Below are 18,410 nucleotides of genomic sequence, written 5' to 3'. Positions count from 1 at the left end.
CCAACTGTCTGAGATGCACAGGGAGTTGCTGTCCTTCATCAGTAGCAGTGCCACCACTGTAAGGGATGCAGCTCACGGGAGGGTCACGGCATTTTACCCGGCCTCAGGCACGTCTCTATTGAGAAGGGTACTCCCAGCTCAGCCTAATTGGCGGAACTCATAGCTGTTCACCTATCCCTTAAGGAGGCCATAAAAAAGGGGTCTTTCGCAGACCCACGTTTTCATAGGCTCCTGGGATTTTGCTATCATCCTGTGGTTCCGTCTGGCCATTGCCTCCGTTTTTGGAAATGAATAATTAAAACACAGACCAAATACCAATGCAGATGATATCTAGGCTGTCCATCACTCTACTCTTCCAGGATATTTTTTAAAATGCTATTCTACTGGCATTCCATCTATCTGCATTACACAACAATAAAATTTGTGAATAGCTGAAAAAGAACCCCGAAGTCTTCTTTATTTGCATCACAGTTAAAATATGTAATTAGAACTCAGTGATCTGATACTACAATGAAGCTACATGGGAAATGACAAAATCCAGATGTGTGACTCCAAATGCTATCTTGGGGGTAAATAAGACTGTCTTCAAGATTGTGGCGGAAATTATGAAGAATAAGTACAGCCCTGTTAATGACTATTTTACTCTCTTCATAGTGTTTGTATACAGCACGTTCTGAGTTAGTTCTAGAGATGCAAAGATGAATAAAACACAGCTTTTCTCTCACAGAACTAAAGACTACAGGAACGGGGGAGGAAATAAAGGAAGACCTGTTGCGTGTAGTGGATGAAGCTTCAATCTTCATTCAGGTTGTTTTCCACCATATCTTCAGTGCCCAGCTCCCGACATAATCCATAGTAGACACTGAATAAATATTGGTTGAATGTATGAGGGGATACGCAGAGAAGGAGCCTCCAAATTGGACTTGTGGGTCAGAGAGGACTTTTAAGAGGAGGTGATATTTAAGCTGAGTTTTAAAAGATAACTAGGAATAAACTTTTTCCAAGTAGGAAAAAAAATTCAGGCTGAGGGAATGATATGTTTTAACCACAACATGTACGAACTGGCAGAATACAATGAAGGAATTTTATGTTGCAATTACAGCAAAGAGTACTAGTGTCAGAGTGAAAAAGAAATGATTGACGATGACTCTCTCCTTGACTAGTCCGTGACCTTGAGTTCTGTCCTTGGCCCAGTTAGCCAGGTTTTAGCAAGAATTCTGTTGAGTCAGTTTAGTGAAGACCCCCACCCTTGGTGTATCATCACCTTCCATATCTGATCCAATTTCTCATCTCCATCCTCAATATTTTCTCACCCTGGCCTGCCTTCAGCAAGATTCCAGTAGAGTCTGTTTAGCAAGAATCCCTGTAACAGACTTAGTTTCCTCAGTAATTTTCCATCCACTGACCCCGCCACCCTGCTGCTTGGCCATCAACCCCTTCTTGTCCTCGTATTTGGAGTTCAGCCCCGTCTCTCTCCCCAACTCCAATACCTTCACTGTTGTATTAAATAATGCCTTCCTTACCATCTTTATGAGTGTCATGAATAATTTATCTTTAACAAAGTTAAGGAAAAAAAAGGATTTCAGAACAAGTTTGGCCTATTACAGTTTGGGGCCAATCTTACTGCTTGACTTTTGTCCTGAAAACAAAGGCAGATGACTGAAGAGTTTTTACACAAGTAACGTGATGGGGCCAATGTGGAGGTGGAAAAACAGCTATTGAGGATGAGAGGGAAGAGAAGGGATGAAGGCATCGAACAAGACAAAGGTAGAAAGAAAACAGGTAAGCATAAAAAACGAGTGACAAAGCAATCTCAAGAGGGAAACCTATAGGAAAGTAATTGCGTAAGTTAGTAACTTAAGAAAAACCAAACTATATCCAATTGTTCCCAGGCACCTCAGCAGACCAGTAATAGGGATTGCTAATACGGATTTACGAGGTACTAGAATTAAAACAAAAATAAAATGCGTTTGTTCTATTTCATTTGCGTAAAAGTGGTTCTTTCCAATTTGTTTTCATGAATTTTTAAGCAGTCCCCGCGAGATGCAATACTTACCTATAAGACAAATTAAATAATCAACACGTGCCTTGTGAAAATGCCAGGTCATATTAACTAAAGGCTGCAAGGAAGGAATCACACAAGAACAACGAGTGTAGCTGCTTAAGAACAGAATTTATTCACTGTTATAAACCAGAATTTTACAAAATAGTTTTGAAATATCGGGATTGACAAACAAGAGTTCTAAAAGAATGCTTTAAAGTTACAATAATTAAATTCTAAACACAAAAATAGATATATCAGTGGCATTTAATAGATAATTCTAGACAATAAAATAGTTTGTAATTTACCCTTCTGTTTCAGCACTGACTGGCCGCTCCATGTGGCATGTGGGATCTTAGTTCCTTGACCAGGGATCAAACCAGCACCCTCTGCCTTGGAAGCGTGGAGTCTTTTTTTTTTTTTTTTTTTTATACTGAGAAACAAATGTTAACTTTAATAATAAAAAACACAACCACAGAGAAGCACTGTATTTTCCCTCTACTGCATTAGCAAATACAAAGAAGAGCAATGAAATGAATGGATTTACTTCAGACTACTGGTTCTTACACCCATGAACATGTATCAGAATTACTTGTGGAGGTTTTAAAAACTATTTAAGCCTAGGCCTCACTCAGCGGTTGCAACAGGGGTCAGGACCCAGGTATTTTTTACAAGCTCTTTAGATAGCTCTGATGAGTTTCCTGCTGGTTGAGTTTCTGATTTTAGGTTGACTGGGGTACTTTGGGTTTTTTGGGCCACTGTTTGGGGGTACGGGGAGTTTATTTCGCAGATTTACTAGCAGTAGTGAAGAACTTGGCCTCTGGCTTTTTAGGAGTCTGTCTTGGGTCTTTTTTCCCCAGCGAAGAGGTTCTTTCTTTCTCCATCTCTTCTTTGATTCTTGCCTTCTTCCCTGGGCCTTTACCTGGGGTCTTGGGCTCCGCAGCTGCTGGGGTCTCCAAAGCTGGGGAGGCCTTTCTCTTCTTCCCATGAGGTGTGTTGGGACCAGGACTCTTCTTTGGAGACTTCTTTCCTGCAGCATCTTTTTGTGTCTTTACGCTTCTTGCAGCTGGAGTTTCCTTCTCTGGTACCAGCAGTGGGATTTCATCTTCAGACTCGTCTTGAGCTTTAGGGGGGGCGCTCACCCCACCGGTCTCCTTCTGGGGTCCAGGGTCCTGGGCTGGAGCACCACCAGCTTTGGGGGCCGGTGCATCTGTAGTCGGGGCTGGTGCAGTCTTTCCAGCCTGTTTCATAAGCTTCTTGTCTCCTTTCTTCTCCTGCTGTCTTTTAAGACGTTCTTTCTTCTTTTGGCTTTTCTTTGCTACATTTTTCTTCTGACTTTGTGTGCGTAGTCCCCTGGCTTCACCACGACTGTTGACAAAAGAAGAAAAGACAGGCAGGGAAACCGATCTCTCAGTCTTCACGTACAAGAGCTTCACGCTCTCCCACTTCTCCGGCAGTTTCTGTGAAAGCCTTTTTGTGACGGCAACAACGTTTTCGACGATGTGCTGAACTTGCATCCCAGTGTGACCAATGCGGATGGTACTGCAAGAACCACTTTTAGAGATGTTTAAGACAGTTCCCCCTACACAGTCACTGATCTCTCTGGACAAATTCTTGGCCTGAAGGTTTACAGGTACTGGAACTTTCTTTCTGTTGTAGAAATGTCTCCCGAGGTGTGAGGGTAAGAGCCGCCTGATTCTGGCATCCGTAATGAAGAAGTCGAAACTACCCAAGAGGCGGAGCTTAGCTTCATAGGCTTTATATTCCTTTTTTAAAGTTCGGAGGGGGATAATCTGAGAAACGGTTTTAACTCCATGCTTGTTCAAAAGCTTCTTATAAAAACGTTCTGTCTGTTCGGGAGTTAAATTAGGTTCATCTTTGGTAAATAAACAGATATCTGCTAAATCTGATCGAATACCATGAGGCAAGGACAATCTGACCCTCAGTTCTTTACTTGGATTTTCCATAATACCACCATTAAAAAGAAATTTTCATTCTCATTCAAAAGCAATCCATTTGCGTTTTTCCTGGATCTGGAATGTGCCAACAGAGCTTCTACTGCCTTTTTAATCTGCTCTTTGTCCAGCTGCTCCAGGCCGACCGGGGTCGCTGGAGTCGAAGTTGAAGTTTCGGCTGAGGTTGACAGTGGGGTAGAAGCCGAGGCCTCCATTTCGCATCCCATTTCACCTCGTGGAGACGCGCATCCGGATCCCCGGAAGCGTGGAGTCTTAACCGCTGAATGACCAGGGGAGTCCCTCTTGTTGCTTCTTTTACCATATTCTACATATTCACATCAAATATTACAAATCAAAAAAGAAAATTCCATTTTAATTACATTATATCTATATATTAATTGTGATAAATTGGCGTTTGACTATACTTGTGTGTCTCTCCAGATACTTAAGTTAGTGACCCTCAGAATAGTTTTGTAGTTTTCTTCAAATAGGTTCTATGAATTATATACAGATATAGATTGATTGATGTAGATTATAGACATAAATATATCCTCATATGTATTATATCTATCTACCTATTGAAGAATCATTTATTTGCATCTGTTTACATTTTACTTATGTTGATTAGATTTGTTTCCTTTGCTTAAAATATTCTTTAAAAATTTGACTTGTACCTCTATAAATTCTATTTTGCTGTTTTCTACATTTGTGATATCTTTTTTTTTTTTTTTGCTTTTAATTTTGTGTCTTTTTTTTCTTTTTTAATCAACATCTATTATTTTCTGCTAGCACCTCTCCCCACTTATTCTAAAAACAGATTGCTCCCATACATATTTTATGGAAAATTCCTCCTTCACTCTAATTTTTAAATTCAAACAGAAGTTGTTACAGTGCTGCAGAATAACTCACACTTCAGACAATACCTGATTGACCCAGGGTTATTGAAGAAATATCTGTAAAAATTTCAATTCTTGGTTTACATTTCCCTGACAATGGGTCAATGAATTACGTAACACTTCTCCAGAATTACATGCATATCAAGTAGAAGTTATTGTTTCTGAAGAACATGTAGGCTTGTTCAGTCAGTTACTGAGAGATATGTTACATTTCTCATTATAAATAACGATTTTGCCAATTTTCCTTGTAATTTTGCCAGTGTTTGCCATATTACAAACTTGTACCACTAGATGCATTTTTATTTAAAACAATTATGTCTTCCTTGCAAATTGAGTCTTCTAGCATTATGATAGATTATGATATGACTTGCATTATCTCAAGTAATTTCTTGCCTTAAAATTTATTTTAGCTGATTTTAATAAAGCAATATCAGATTTTTATTTTACAGTAGAATGTGCCTTGGATTTTTTAACTTATTTTGAATACCTGAAGCTTTTGTATACACAATTTTGGACATGTGTTTCAGTAAATTTGTTTCAGATTGTTTCTAGTCTTTTCTTCCCCACTAGATGATACCTGCCTTCATGTGACTTCATGTGAATGAGGAACTGTGACTTACTGCACAAGGCCTTCAACAGATTTTCAAAAAAACTTATGATATACATTTCTTGTTAAATTACTACTATATTTTAAGTTTGAATACTTTCATTTATCAAAAAAGAAAAATTTGCTTTTATGAAATGAAAAACTGGTATCATGATATTATCAATTCATCACAATTTTCAAGACTTTGAAAAGATAAATCATTCATCATAGCATTACAAAAATTTAAGGTTGGAACACAGAAACTGAAGTTTTAAAGTACAGTAGTGTGGTCTATATTAAAAGTCACAAACTAAAAGTAAGCTACTAAGAATATACAAATTAAGACCGTTGAAAAGAAAAGTAACAATTGAGACTTGTTTACACATAAAAGTTTACTTAATAGATGTTCGTTTTCATAATAAAACCATTCAACACTCACTAAAGGCTTGCTCCATAATTTTTATGGAAAATTACTCCTCAAAGTTTTGTAAAATTTGTTTAAGCTATTTTGATCAATTAGTTATTAAATGATGTACACAACTGAATATTATTTGAATATAAAATATAAAAATATGCATGCAAATTCTCTTAAAATGGCAATGGAAAATTTAGTTATTACCACTGCTTAATCGGACCAGGGAGAATTAAGTTACAAGTCACAATTTCTTATCCAATGGCTCTATGGGGTTGGGGGAAAAGTAAAGGATACTGACAGGAGGTCAAATCAGAAGGCAGAGATCACTTCCTGTTCATCTCCATAGTCACAAATAGATCTGATGGGTCTCTGACTCTTCAAATACTTAATTTAATTACTTGAGTTTAAGTGATTCATGAGATGCATCAAGCAGTATTTCAACCAGCTCATGCACCATGAGATATAGATTAGTTGTTAAATAGCTCTGCAGAATATCTCTTCCTCTATGCCATGTCAAATTCTTAACCTTAGATTTGTCATTAGATTATCCTTCCTGCTTCTCTGATCATAAGGACAACTGTTAAACCTTTACTGAAAACTAAAAATAGCATAACTTTTAAAAAAAGAGAGAGATCAATAAGATGTGATATGAGGCTATAAATTTTTGAATGAAAGCAAGAAATATTCAAGTTTTAAAATGCTTATTTCTTTAGATAGATAGATATAACTCAATTTGGACCATCTATAATTTATAAATGATAGGTTATTCCATTTTAATTAATATTTAATATTATCCAGTGCATTACAGTTCCCCAAATTTTCTGTCAGTGCACTCAGGATTCCTCTCCCATAAGCAGTATGGTGTAATAGAAAGCCCCTGGGTTTTGAAACCGAACTGCCAGTGTTTGAATTCCTCCCACTTTTAAGCTTGGTGATGTTAAGCAGGTAGCTTAATTGTTTTTGAACCTAAGTAGGTCCATATAGAAATTGGCACTAACAATGGAACCTATTTCATAAAGTTGTTTTTCAAGATTAAAAAAGATAATGTCTCTGAAGTGCCTATGACACATGATAATACATTTAATCATTATTTCACCTTAGTTTTTAGAAGGGGTCAACAAAATGAGAAGAAATACCATGCTCAAGATTATGCTGCACATATTCATTTTTGGATTATCAATACTCTATTTGAAGCTGTGTAGTTATATACACTGATTTTATATATATATAATATACCTATAATATATATAATCTTATTACTATCTTATTAAATATATATATTTAATCTTAGTACTTTCCATTTTTAAATTTTAGAAATATGATAAGAAAAATACATAAATATTAAACACAGTCTAAAGACTAGGCTTATAAAAATAGCTTAAAATTCCTTTAATTTTTTGGGAGTTAAATTATACAATAATAATTACAGTTATAAATGAGCATGTGAACCTAGCAATGGTTTATGTGAGATTATTTTTCTAATCCAAGCTTTTCTTAGCAACCTTTATAAATCATGAAATATTCATTTGATTAACATCATTGTATGAGGGGAAAAAAATAGTTGACTAGTATTTGAGCACATAGATGAATGTAAAAGAAATCACTGCAGTAGTTTTATTCAAGCTTATCTGAGTTAAAAAATAGAATGAAAAAAAATGGGAATTAACCTGCAAGAAACTTGAATTATTTAGGCTAAAGAATACACGACTTAATAGTATAACTCAATATATACTTCAGTATATTATACTTCAGTATAATATATACTTCAGTATATTATATTATTATCCCTAGGTGAATTACCATGTACCTAAGGAAGACAGGAAATAGGAAAGGCATTTCAATAGAAGTTTATGAAAGTATGGTAGATATTTTAGTTATTGCTACCAGTTAATCAATGGGAAGATTACTGAAATTGGTTCCTTGTAATAAAAAATAATAATAATTTATTGTTATATATATAAATGAGCCAAAGACAGCCTCTATGGATTGGCACCTAGGTTTTTTTTTTTTTTTACTGTAGAGTGAGACCTGTTAGTTCAGAAGCTCATGAGCACCAAACTCAAACTTTTATGCACCCACTTATTTTTAAAACAGCACAAAAAAGCAGATTTTTCAGCCATTTAGAGCCTTCCTACTTTGTATAACCTGCAAAACCTCACCAGCCATCTGCTGGCCATTGATAAGATAGAGACTTGTGGTTATAAAACCCCAAGTTGCCGTGGCCTTTCTGACCCAGGGACTCCCCACAATGCTGCTGAGCCACATCACCTAGAAGCCTAAGTTCCTCCTCTGATCCCCCCACCTCCCCCAGGAGCTCCCTTGCCCTCCTCCCTGCTGGATGGTGGCCCCCTTTGTGAGCGTCTGGACAGCCTCCTGCTGTGAGGCACTTTCCGCTCTCATGCAATCTTCTCCAAGCACTGCCCAATAAAGTTTGTTATGTAGTCATATCTTTTTCCTTTGATTAGTACCCAAATCTCTTCAACCGTGGCACCATTATCAGTCTAAAGCTGTCAAAAGCTTACTTTCAAGGAATCTACTTTCTGCTTTTAGTGGCCTGCGTTTTAGGCTGGTGAAGAGTTTAAGGAGCCAGCCTCTGAAGAAGGAAATGGTGGTGCTGCTTGGAGAAATGACTGCTGAGCATTTATAAGAAGACAGTACAAGTAATATGCGCCACCCTGGAAGCAGAGACCCCTGGTGTGGGACAGAAGTGGTCAGCACTGGTCTGTCCAACTGGGATATGCAATATGCTTTGTACTTGTCTATAACGTCTAGCTTAGACTCTCAGAGCAGATCAGAAAAGAAAGAAACTCTCAGCCTGGCTACCTCTTCTTATTTCCTGCAGGAATGTCTTCATGGAGGTATAATAGAAAATTGTATTATCGGCTATTATCAAGTATTGATGTAAGAAAAATACACTATTTTTAAAATTCTGTATATTTGTATATATTTGTATTTGTATAACCACATAAGCAGTGTCAGTTTTGTTTTGCATTGCACTCAGATGAAGACAGCCATGATAAATTTAGTGCCATAAAAATAAGATAATTCTCCTAAGAAAGTCGTATGATTCTCCTTATTAGCTGAGAGCTCATTGATAGTTGTTTATTTCTTTGTTCAGGTTGTATTTTATTTTATTTGTTTGGTCATATCTGCTTCCACCCAATGCAGGACTCTTGTTCTTGTATCAGAATTGCAGTGATTTTGTGGTCTTATTGCATTTGTCTTTTCTTAACTGCATTAGAGCACTTTGCTCAGATCACCACTGTAGCACTGACCACATGCATTATAGTTAATTGCTAGCCTCCACTGGGCAGTGATTTTCTTGGGTACAGAGAACGCATCACATCCATTTCAGTAGTCCCATCACACAAGTGATATCATCACATCGCATATGTGCCAGGCACACAGATAACACCAACACGTTTTTATTGATTTGCTTCAGTGAATTATTGTAAGCTACCTCAAATCCTTTTGGCAGCAGGCAAAGTAAAACATAAATAGTAATCTTAAGTCAGATATCAGAAAGAGTGTCAGTGCCTCTTGACACTGGAATAGAATAAATACTGGACTGTCATTCTTCTAGGAAAGGATAATTTTCTATGATATTTTTATAAATAAGGATTTCATAAAGGATATTAAACATTGTCAGTACAGATTCAGTCTCTCAACAAAATATGCTGAACATATAGTATGTGTAAATCACTATTGTAAGCCCTGGGGGAAAATGGTGAATATGGTAGAAGCTCAAGGAATAGTGAGGAAGAAAAATTTATCATATCAGGATTCTATCAATTGGCCCCAACTTTCCTGTACTTCTTAGAGGAGTATGATAACATAGAAGAATGGTAGTGAATATGAACATGTCCTTAGTCTGTCCTTTAACAGAATCTCTTTAAACACCAAAAGGAAGCCTTGAAATAAGTGTCATCTAGGGAAATGTAGGCAAAGGTGGAATAGAAGCTCAAATCTATTACCTATAATGTTCCTTGAAAAGAAAAACTCATTTTGACAGTAATTAGCCCATGGCAAAAGGCAAAGTTAAGGGCTGGGTTGTGTAGAAAGCCTTTATTTGGGCACCATATTTGACTTGCTCCAGATAGTTGTAGAAAGGTAGTGGGAATTCAGAATTCCAGGGCTCTAGTCTGGAGTCCCTCTGCGCCTTCAGGACAGTCACCCTTTCCTGGTATTTTAGGTGAAGCTCTAGTTAGAGTGAAAGTGATGTAATAAATCCTAATATTTGCTAACCTCCTTCTTTCTCTACCTTACCAAATATTAAATGATTATTTTCCATCTATGCTTCCCTATATAGGAAATATGGATTCGGTAATATTAAGCTAGTAAACAAATTTACACTGAAAATAGAACAAGTACAGTAATTTTAGTTAATTTAATGGCTACTATTATTCATAAAGTTAAATTTGATGCTGAAATAATATTCTTTCTTCTTTTAAAGCAATGGACAATAGATAGGGAATGCCATCTTGGAATGGTATTTAGATGGGAAGGGGTTTAAATAGGCTCACAAGATAGCCAGATTCCTGTGGTCTTTTCAGACATACTTTAATAGATTAAGACTCACATTGTTTTTAGGCTATTAAATTTAGTTTAAGGGACTTCCCTGGTGGTCCAGTGGCTAAGGCTCCATGCTTCCAATGCAGGGGGCCCAGGTTCCATCACTGGTCAGGGAATTAGATCCCCCATGCCGTAACTAAGACCCGGTGCAGCCAAATAAATAAATAAATATTTTTTTAAAAATTTAGTTTAAAAATTAAGTGATTCTATTCCCAAATTTAAAATAAGTCCTTTTCTATGGAAGACAGCACTTTTTTTTTTTTTAAACAGCATTTTGGTTACTATTGTCAAATCATAGGGATGAAGCAAACTGAAAACCCTACCCATTCTAATTCTCTGGCTTATTTACTACCACCCAGTAGCTTCCCAGTGGACTTGAGTAAAATCCAAACTCCTAACTGTAGCCACAAAGCTTGCAGGGACTCAGCCTCAGCCCCTTGTCTTCCTGTCCTCTCCCTGTCCTGTTCTCTGGGCACTTCGGCCTTCTTGCCTACCAGGAGTATCCTGAGTTCAGGCCCAACTGAGGGCCTCTGTACTTGCTATTTACCCTGTCTCTCAAGCTTTTCTCCTAGATTTTGTATGGCTGTTTCCTTCTCATCACTCAAGTTTCAGCATCAACTTTGCCACCTCCAGAGAGACTTCCCTAACTCCCAATTAAAATGATAAATTCCCAACTTGGCCACTCTCTTTCCTATTGCCTTATTTTGTAGTCTTCATAGCACTTCTTAGTATTTGAAATTTTTATTGTATTAGTTTATTTATTTACTGTCTATTTCCTCTAGTATAACATAAGATCTAAGAGATCGGGAATCTTGTCTATTTTGTACATTGGTTGCTATCTAATAAATACTTGTTGAATGAATGAATGAATGAATGAATATGATTTCATTCTGCTTTAAAATATCTCCAGAGAAGGATCACATTTTAACTGTCTAGTTGAACTAACTGTAAAGAGTGTCTTTCCCTTATAGCTATTCAAAAATACTTATCTTTTAGCTAGTACTGTTTTTTTCTTGTTCTGTTCTTCTTAGAAAAGATATCACATATTTGAATTTTTTTCCCAGACAAGTGATTTTAGTTCCTTTAGGCTTTTCTCTTGTGTCTTATGCATTAATATTCTACCAATGTGGACGTCTGGTTCTCGCCTGAAACCTATTCAAGTTTTCTACATTGCTGTGAATTTTTGAAGCTTGGAAAAGTAGCCATTATATGAATAATGTTCTGGTCAGTGTTGAATGCATATGAATCATCATTTAATTCACAAAAGGAGTGGATTGATGGCTAACAGCAATTTGTTTCCTTTATCTTCCCCTAATGAAAATTAAAATCTTATTACTACCGTACCCATGCATGTAGAAAAATTAAAGTTATATTCTTTGCAGTAATAATTTCCTATTTTCATCATTTTTGAAAAGAAATAAAGATGGCTTAATGGTTCCAGACTTTTCAAATGTAGCTAAATAACCTTTAAAAATGTGAGTAATCATAAACAAATGTTTTCTTCAGATCCTAATTGGCAATTAATCCCTTTTTGTCCTTCCTTCTTTGTCATGCATTTCAATAATATTGCAATTTGTTGAGTGGCCTCTGATATCTGGGCTGCACAAATCCAGTCAGTGGCATTTCACATTATAGAGTTGCTCATGATGTGCCAGATTCTACATCACCTTTGAAGCACAGTCTCTTTAAGAATCCAAAAAAGATCAGGTCCCACTTAACACATACGGTTAGAAAGTTATTTGTTCTGCATGTAGAAAGAATATCATCATGTAGTAATAAGATGTCGGATATTAGCCATATTCCTTCTGATTTTAAGTAGACTATTTAGAAAAAAATGTTTTTTGAGAATGCTAGCTCATTCATCCTGCTATTTTGCCAAAAATGAAAATCTGTCCTGCTTTTAATCATTTTATCAAAGTCTTTACTGTGTAACACTTTTTCAGTGACCAGAATCTGAAGATTTATGAATATAAAATGTATAAGGCACCTGGGCCTTTGCCACAAAGGAAAAAACAATCTTTCAAGTATGCAAAAAAAATGACAGTCACTGAGGTATCTTAATATCTAAATAGTATTTAATGACATCTTACTGGTTTCATTGCTTTTTCCCTCTTGTTTGCATGGAGAGTGTGTGTGCACAGAATTTCTGAGTAGAATCAAATGAGGAAAGAGAATGGTCTCCAAACCCAATCTCCCTGGTTCTATTTATTTGGACTACCACTGCCAGGTTTACCTTCCTTGTAACACGGCCATCAACATCAATCTGTCTCTCATACTCTCTGTGGCTACCTAAACCATTTGGTTGGTTTCCAGATTCTTTCATAATTTGGTCTTGTTCTATTCAATTTAATTTTCCAGTAAACTCCCAAGACATTCTCCAGTGATGTGCTTTGTCCCAAAATTGTCATTCCTATGAACACACCTTACTTCTTCTTGCTCTCTTGTTCTCATTCATACTCTGCCCTCTCTTGCCTAGACAATGTTCCTTTTCCTCATCAACACAGTGTCCTTCCTTAAAATTGCAGGCCAAATTATATCTCTTCCCATGAAACCTTCCCTAACCTCCAGCCTTCTCCCTCCTGACAACCCAACACCCTCTACCCAGGTCATGTCTCCATTGGTCTTCCTTTTCTTGGAATCTCAGAATAGTTCAAAATTCAGCATTTAAATTCATGCACACTGTTTTTTATGTCATACATATTACTCATATCACTCAAATTTGGCTCTAAGCTCCTAAAAAGCAAAACACCATGTCAAACTTTTTCACTCCCCCAAAGCACATAGCACAGTTATGGCTGTTGTCCTGGAGTGTGCAGGGGAGGAATCCCAAGCATGTCTCAGGTCCATCAGCACTATACATAGAATTGGTAGTAAATAAATGCATCTATTGATTCATTGATTTGTTACAGGTGAATTTTAAATGTTTATGTTCTAAGTGATGAAAAAAAGTGACAAACAATGGTAAGGACAGAAAGGAAGCAGTATTTGGATAGGACAAGGCAAAATACAGAGGGCCAAAGTAGCAATTTTTGGTGCTTAGTAATTTTTGCAAGTATTTGCAAGGCTAATGTGCTCTATTATCTGTTTAGAAACGTTTAGTGATTGATATAAATCAGTTCTGTAAGCCATTTATTAACCTGCAAACAAATGGTGCAGTTTACTTGGCCATCACAAACGAAATGCCAGGTGTCAGATCTCACCAGAGAGATTATGCTTTTCCCTCTAAATACAGCACAGTGCCTGGCACATTGTAATTGTCCAATAAATACTTGTTGACTGAATTGATCAACGAATGAATTTCTAAATATTTAAACCATGAGTATTGACATTGAATTTGTGCTATTTAAGTTTAATTTACACTTTTCAATCACGACCAAACGGAAATCCTTTCTTGACTCTCCCCTACACTGTGTTAGGTCTCTATCTTAGAATGTTAGGACTGCTATACCAAAATACCATAGACTAGATGGCTTTTAAACAAAGGAAGTTGATTTCTCACTGTTCTGGAGGTTGAGAAGTCCAAGATCAAGGCACTGGCAGATTCGGTGTCTGGTGAAGACCCACCTTCTGGTTCATAGATGGTCCTCTTCTTGTTGTGTCCTCACCTGGTGGGAGAGGTGAGGGAGCTCTCTGTTGCCCCTTTTATAAGGACATGAATGTCACTCATGAGGTCTCCACCCTCATGAACTAATTATCTCCTCAAACCTTATCTCCAAATATCAACCTTGGGAATTAGGTTAGGTTCCATATATTAATTTAGGGGGACCTGAATATTCAGTCTATAGTAGTCTCTCTGATATATCTACTCATGGTCAGGTATAGTGGGGATAGAGGGCTCTATAAATTCCATCACACTTGGTTATTAATGTTTAATTATCTGTCTTCCCCTCTAGACTGGGTGCTGTAGGTGCTGTGAGATCAAGGACCATACCTGCCGTCTTCAAAGATGAATCCCCTGTGCAAAACAGAATCTGCCACCCTGTATAAAGCAAACACTTGAATGAATGAATGATTAACTTGCAATATCACTGGGGGTACGTTTTTCCAACCTCCTCTCTGTCCACTTTTTCCACAGCACTTTGTATTTTAAAGTCAAATATTTTGTGAAGGTTAATTTGCATCAAGTTGATAATCATCCTGATAACCATCTAACCAGAAATGTAGTCATTTCTATGACTACAGTGGTGGGATTATTTGTTCTATAATGAAAATGAGTTTCTGTACAAGACTTAGGAAGCATACTTAAATCCATTAAGCACATCTGTTAAAATCTCTTGGCATTAAAAAAAAATGTTTAACTGGATTCATTTCCAACATTTTTATGAAATGTAGAACAATTGAGAACTAGAGATCTAATAACCCTCTCTACTATTTCTACAGGTTTGGACCACTGCTTTATGTAGAGAGAGGTATATTAAAAAATCACTTTCTAAACAGCTTTAGGATGGACATTAAATTGAATAGAAGGAATACATTTTTTTTCTCTGAATCTACTAATTTCAGTGTAAAAGTGGAGAAAGAAATAAGCTATGAGATGAAAGCCTTATGTGAAGATAGGAACTAGTGGGTTCCCTCAGAGTCTGAAGTGGTCTTGCTGTTAGTGAAAATATTCATTCTGCTTCTCTATCCATTTGGGCACCGTGAAATATCTGTCACTAGAAATCCCTTGAAAATGTTTTGCTTATCAGTCCTCAGAGATCAAATTCCCATAGGCTACATTTAACTGGCAAAAAACCATCAGTGTATGCCTTTCCTTATATTTGATGTTCCTTTTTCTTACAGATGTTGAATCATAAGATTAGGACCTTGACTATGACTTCTATAATACACGGAAACCATTTCCAACTAAAATAAGATAGCAGTATAGTAAAATATAACCAAAATTATGCTTCATAAATACTTTTACATTGCTAATGACCTAAACTCTTACTATGGAAGAAATTCTTCAGTTTGACTACATTTCCAAATACCTTCAATAATCAGTAAAACACTGCCAAACTCCCTTTCAGTTTCTACAGACTCATCGTCTCCAATAGTGTTCAAAAGAGAGAGAGAAAGAGCAAAAGAGCAGAGCTGTCTTCACAAACAAGTGCAAACTATTTTCAGCAGAATAAAGCTCCTGCTTTCTGGAAGTAAATATAAAATGGAAACAGTATTTTTCAGGTGAACACACTGCAGCAGACAGTGACGCCATTTTGTTTCCTTCCCTTTTCTTTGGGTAGAAGGAAAGAGTCCTCAAATGTACAGTGAGCTAACTAATGCTGCTGTTTTATTCAATTAGATTTTGGAGTCAGGACAAAACACTGGAGATATAAAAATCTGTGACTTTGTGCAATTCATAGAGATTTAAAGGGAAAGGAACATTGCCATTTTGGTTTTGAACTTGAGGTAATTTCAGAGGTAATCTAATTAAACACTCAATATTACAGATGAGTTAATTTCAAGTCTGAGAGGCACAAGTAACTTACCCAAGGATAATAATCAAGTTCATATTTTAAAAAGAGTTCAATTTTGTAGAAAGAAAAACGTGTAGATAATTTAATGAAAGAAACTTTGTGAATCATTTCTTTATTACTATGTTATTCCTAGTTTACTAGCAAATTTTAATAGTATTGGACTATATACAGATATGATTGAATACTAAAAAGAAAAAAAAATCTACCAAGATATTCCAGTGTTATCACTCTGGGTTATAATTTTTTAGAGTAATTACAAAGATGTGTTTTTACTATAACAAATTATATTTTGGTGCCTATGAACTTTTGAAAAGATGTGAGAAGATACTACATATTCTATAGAAGTTATGCACATTTACATATAAAAATACATATAAATAATATACCATTAAAATGATATCTATAGATGTATACATGTATTTTATATATATATATATTCACATATGTCTGTATATGGTATACTAGGCAGAGATGTTTTTACAATGTATTTTCATGTAACTGAAACTTATATTGCTGAAGATTTCCTTTCCTTTTCATAGACAGAAGTTTTATAACCTAACATGAGATGTCTGTTACAGAGAAAGAGAGTTCCATGAATTTTAGCTTGGCTCACCTCCACCTTGAACTTAGGAAACACACTTTGATGATTCATATATATGGCATAAAGGTATCATTGACAATAAAATGACTTCAGGCTATATAAACCCATAAATAAAGGGAACTCAAACCTTTCATACAAGTAATCCATGCAAGAAATCATTTTGTAAATTTGAAGACACCTATCCTATATTGGCATGATGGTTACAAGTCCCTAAAAAGAAAAAATACATAAGTTTGCACTTTCCATTTTTTAACACATTCAGAGTTCCCCTTCCCTTCCTTCCAAGACACATGTTTTGGAGTTTTATGGTGCCCAGCATTAATTTTCTTCCAGTTCCTTGCTTTCTGAAACATGCCCAATAAGAAGCTATTAATCAGTCAATCATTTGTTTTCCTCAATTAACCATATTGACTAGAACAGCGATTCTCAGTCCTTAATGTGCATATACATCACCTGGGGATTTTATTAAACTGTGGAATGAATCGGATTCAATAGGTCTGAGCGAAGACTGACATTTCTAACAAGCTTTCAGTTGCTTATGCAGCTGGGCAGTCGACACACGAGGCTTATCAAGGCTCCAGAATCCTTAGCCATAGGTATTTATTGCTGTTCACTCTCACACATAGGCATTCAACAAACATGTATTGAACATGAACTCTGAACCAGCCATTGTGCCCTCCAAAGAGTAGATTTAAGGGCAAGCAGGCTTTCAAATTTCTTTTTGCTTTATATTTGGCTTATTACATTTCCATTATGGGAAATAGGGTGCAAAATGCCCCAGGGAAAAATGTGAATGGGGAATACTGGCTGGACTTGCTTGAGAGTAATTAATTCCCTCATTTAGGTTAATTTTTTGCTAAGCACCATTTAAATCCTGGGGGCCACCATCCTCATAAGTTTTACTAAAGGGAATGTCTTATATTCTCCCCAATAACTGTAAAAATGCAACCTGGCAGTTCAGTTATGAGGATCAACCAAAGGTTCATTTTCTTCATCCCTTCAACTTTTTCAACTCTTTTCCTAAGTAGGAAAACCCCATGGAAAGAAGATAGTTTTTGAAATCAGGCACGTTTGGGTTTAGATACAACATATTCTGCTTACTTGTGTGATCCTAGGCAATTTACTTCAATTCTCTGAGCCTCTGTTTTCTTACCTGTAAACATGGGTTAATAAAAATTATCTTACATTCATTTAAAACATACTTCTTGAACACCTCCGATGTACTGGGCACTGTTCTAATTCTTGGGATGGGAGAATGAACAAATGAACATAGACTTCTTCCTCATGTGTCCACGGGGTGGAAATAATGCTTATAAATAGGATCTGACCATCAAAAATGGTAGTAATTAGCATTCCTTAGTAGCTTTCAACTCCTTGGTGTTTTCCAGTTAACTCCTAGGTAAGTATTGGGTTGGCCAAAAAGTTCGTTCGGGTTTTGGTACCAGCTTCTGCAAAAACCCGAATGAACTTTTTGGCCAACCCAATAGAACTGCCATTTTCACAAACTTTCATAGCAGTTCTCACTTACTCATGCTTACTATAAGCCAGGCATGGTTCTAAGTGCTTTACGTATCTATCCACACTCATTTAACCCTATGAGGCAGGTTGTTATTTTCATTTTACAAGGATAAGAACAGCAATGCTTAGAAAGGAAATTAAAGAATTTACCAAGACCATGAGCTGGTAAATAGCAGAGCTGGGATCTGAATTCACATAATTTGGCTTCAGAGACAAGGTCTTAACCACAACACCTTGGAGTAATAAAGTTAGAACCATTCTAAATAAGTCCCCAAATTTTCACTTCATGTATTAAAACTGCCCATACCGAACTGTATGTTAGTTAGGTTTAGTATGCCCTCTGGTGGAAAACCAAAGAAGGAAAAACAAG

At 36.4% G+C, this 18,410-nt stretch overlaps 1 protein-coding gene across 1 annotated transcript; it reads right to left on the bottom strand.

Annotated features, from left to right (window-relative positions):
• Positions 1-2,516: 2,516 nt before the first annotated feature.
• Positions 2,517-4,211, bottom strand: LOC137769248 (ribosomal L1 domain-containing protein 1-like). Its single transcript, XM_068551002.1, is given in 2 exon segments — positions 2,517-4,001; positions 4,004-4,211. Coding segments are annotated over 2 exon segments (1,389 nt in total). The 3' UTR covers positions 2,517-2,820.
• Between the last annotated feature and the right edge of the window lie 14,199 nt (positions 4,212-18,410).

Source organism: Eschrichtius robustus, chromosome 9 (assembly GCF_028021215.1).
Source record: "Eschrichtius robustus isolate mEscRob2 chromosome 9, mEscRob2.pri, whole genome shotgun sequence".
NCBI lineage: Eukaryota > Metazoa > Chordata > Mammalia > Artiodactyla > Eschrichtiidae > Eschrichtius > Eschrichtius robustus.
This window is presented reverse-complemented; position numbering and strand designations above follow the sequence as displayed.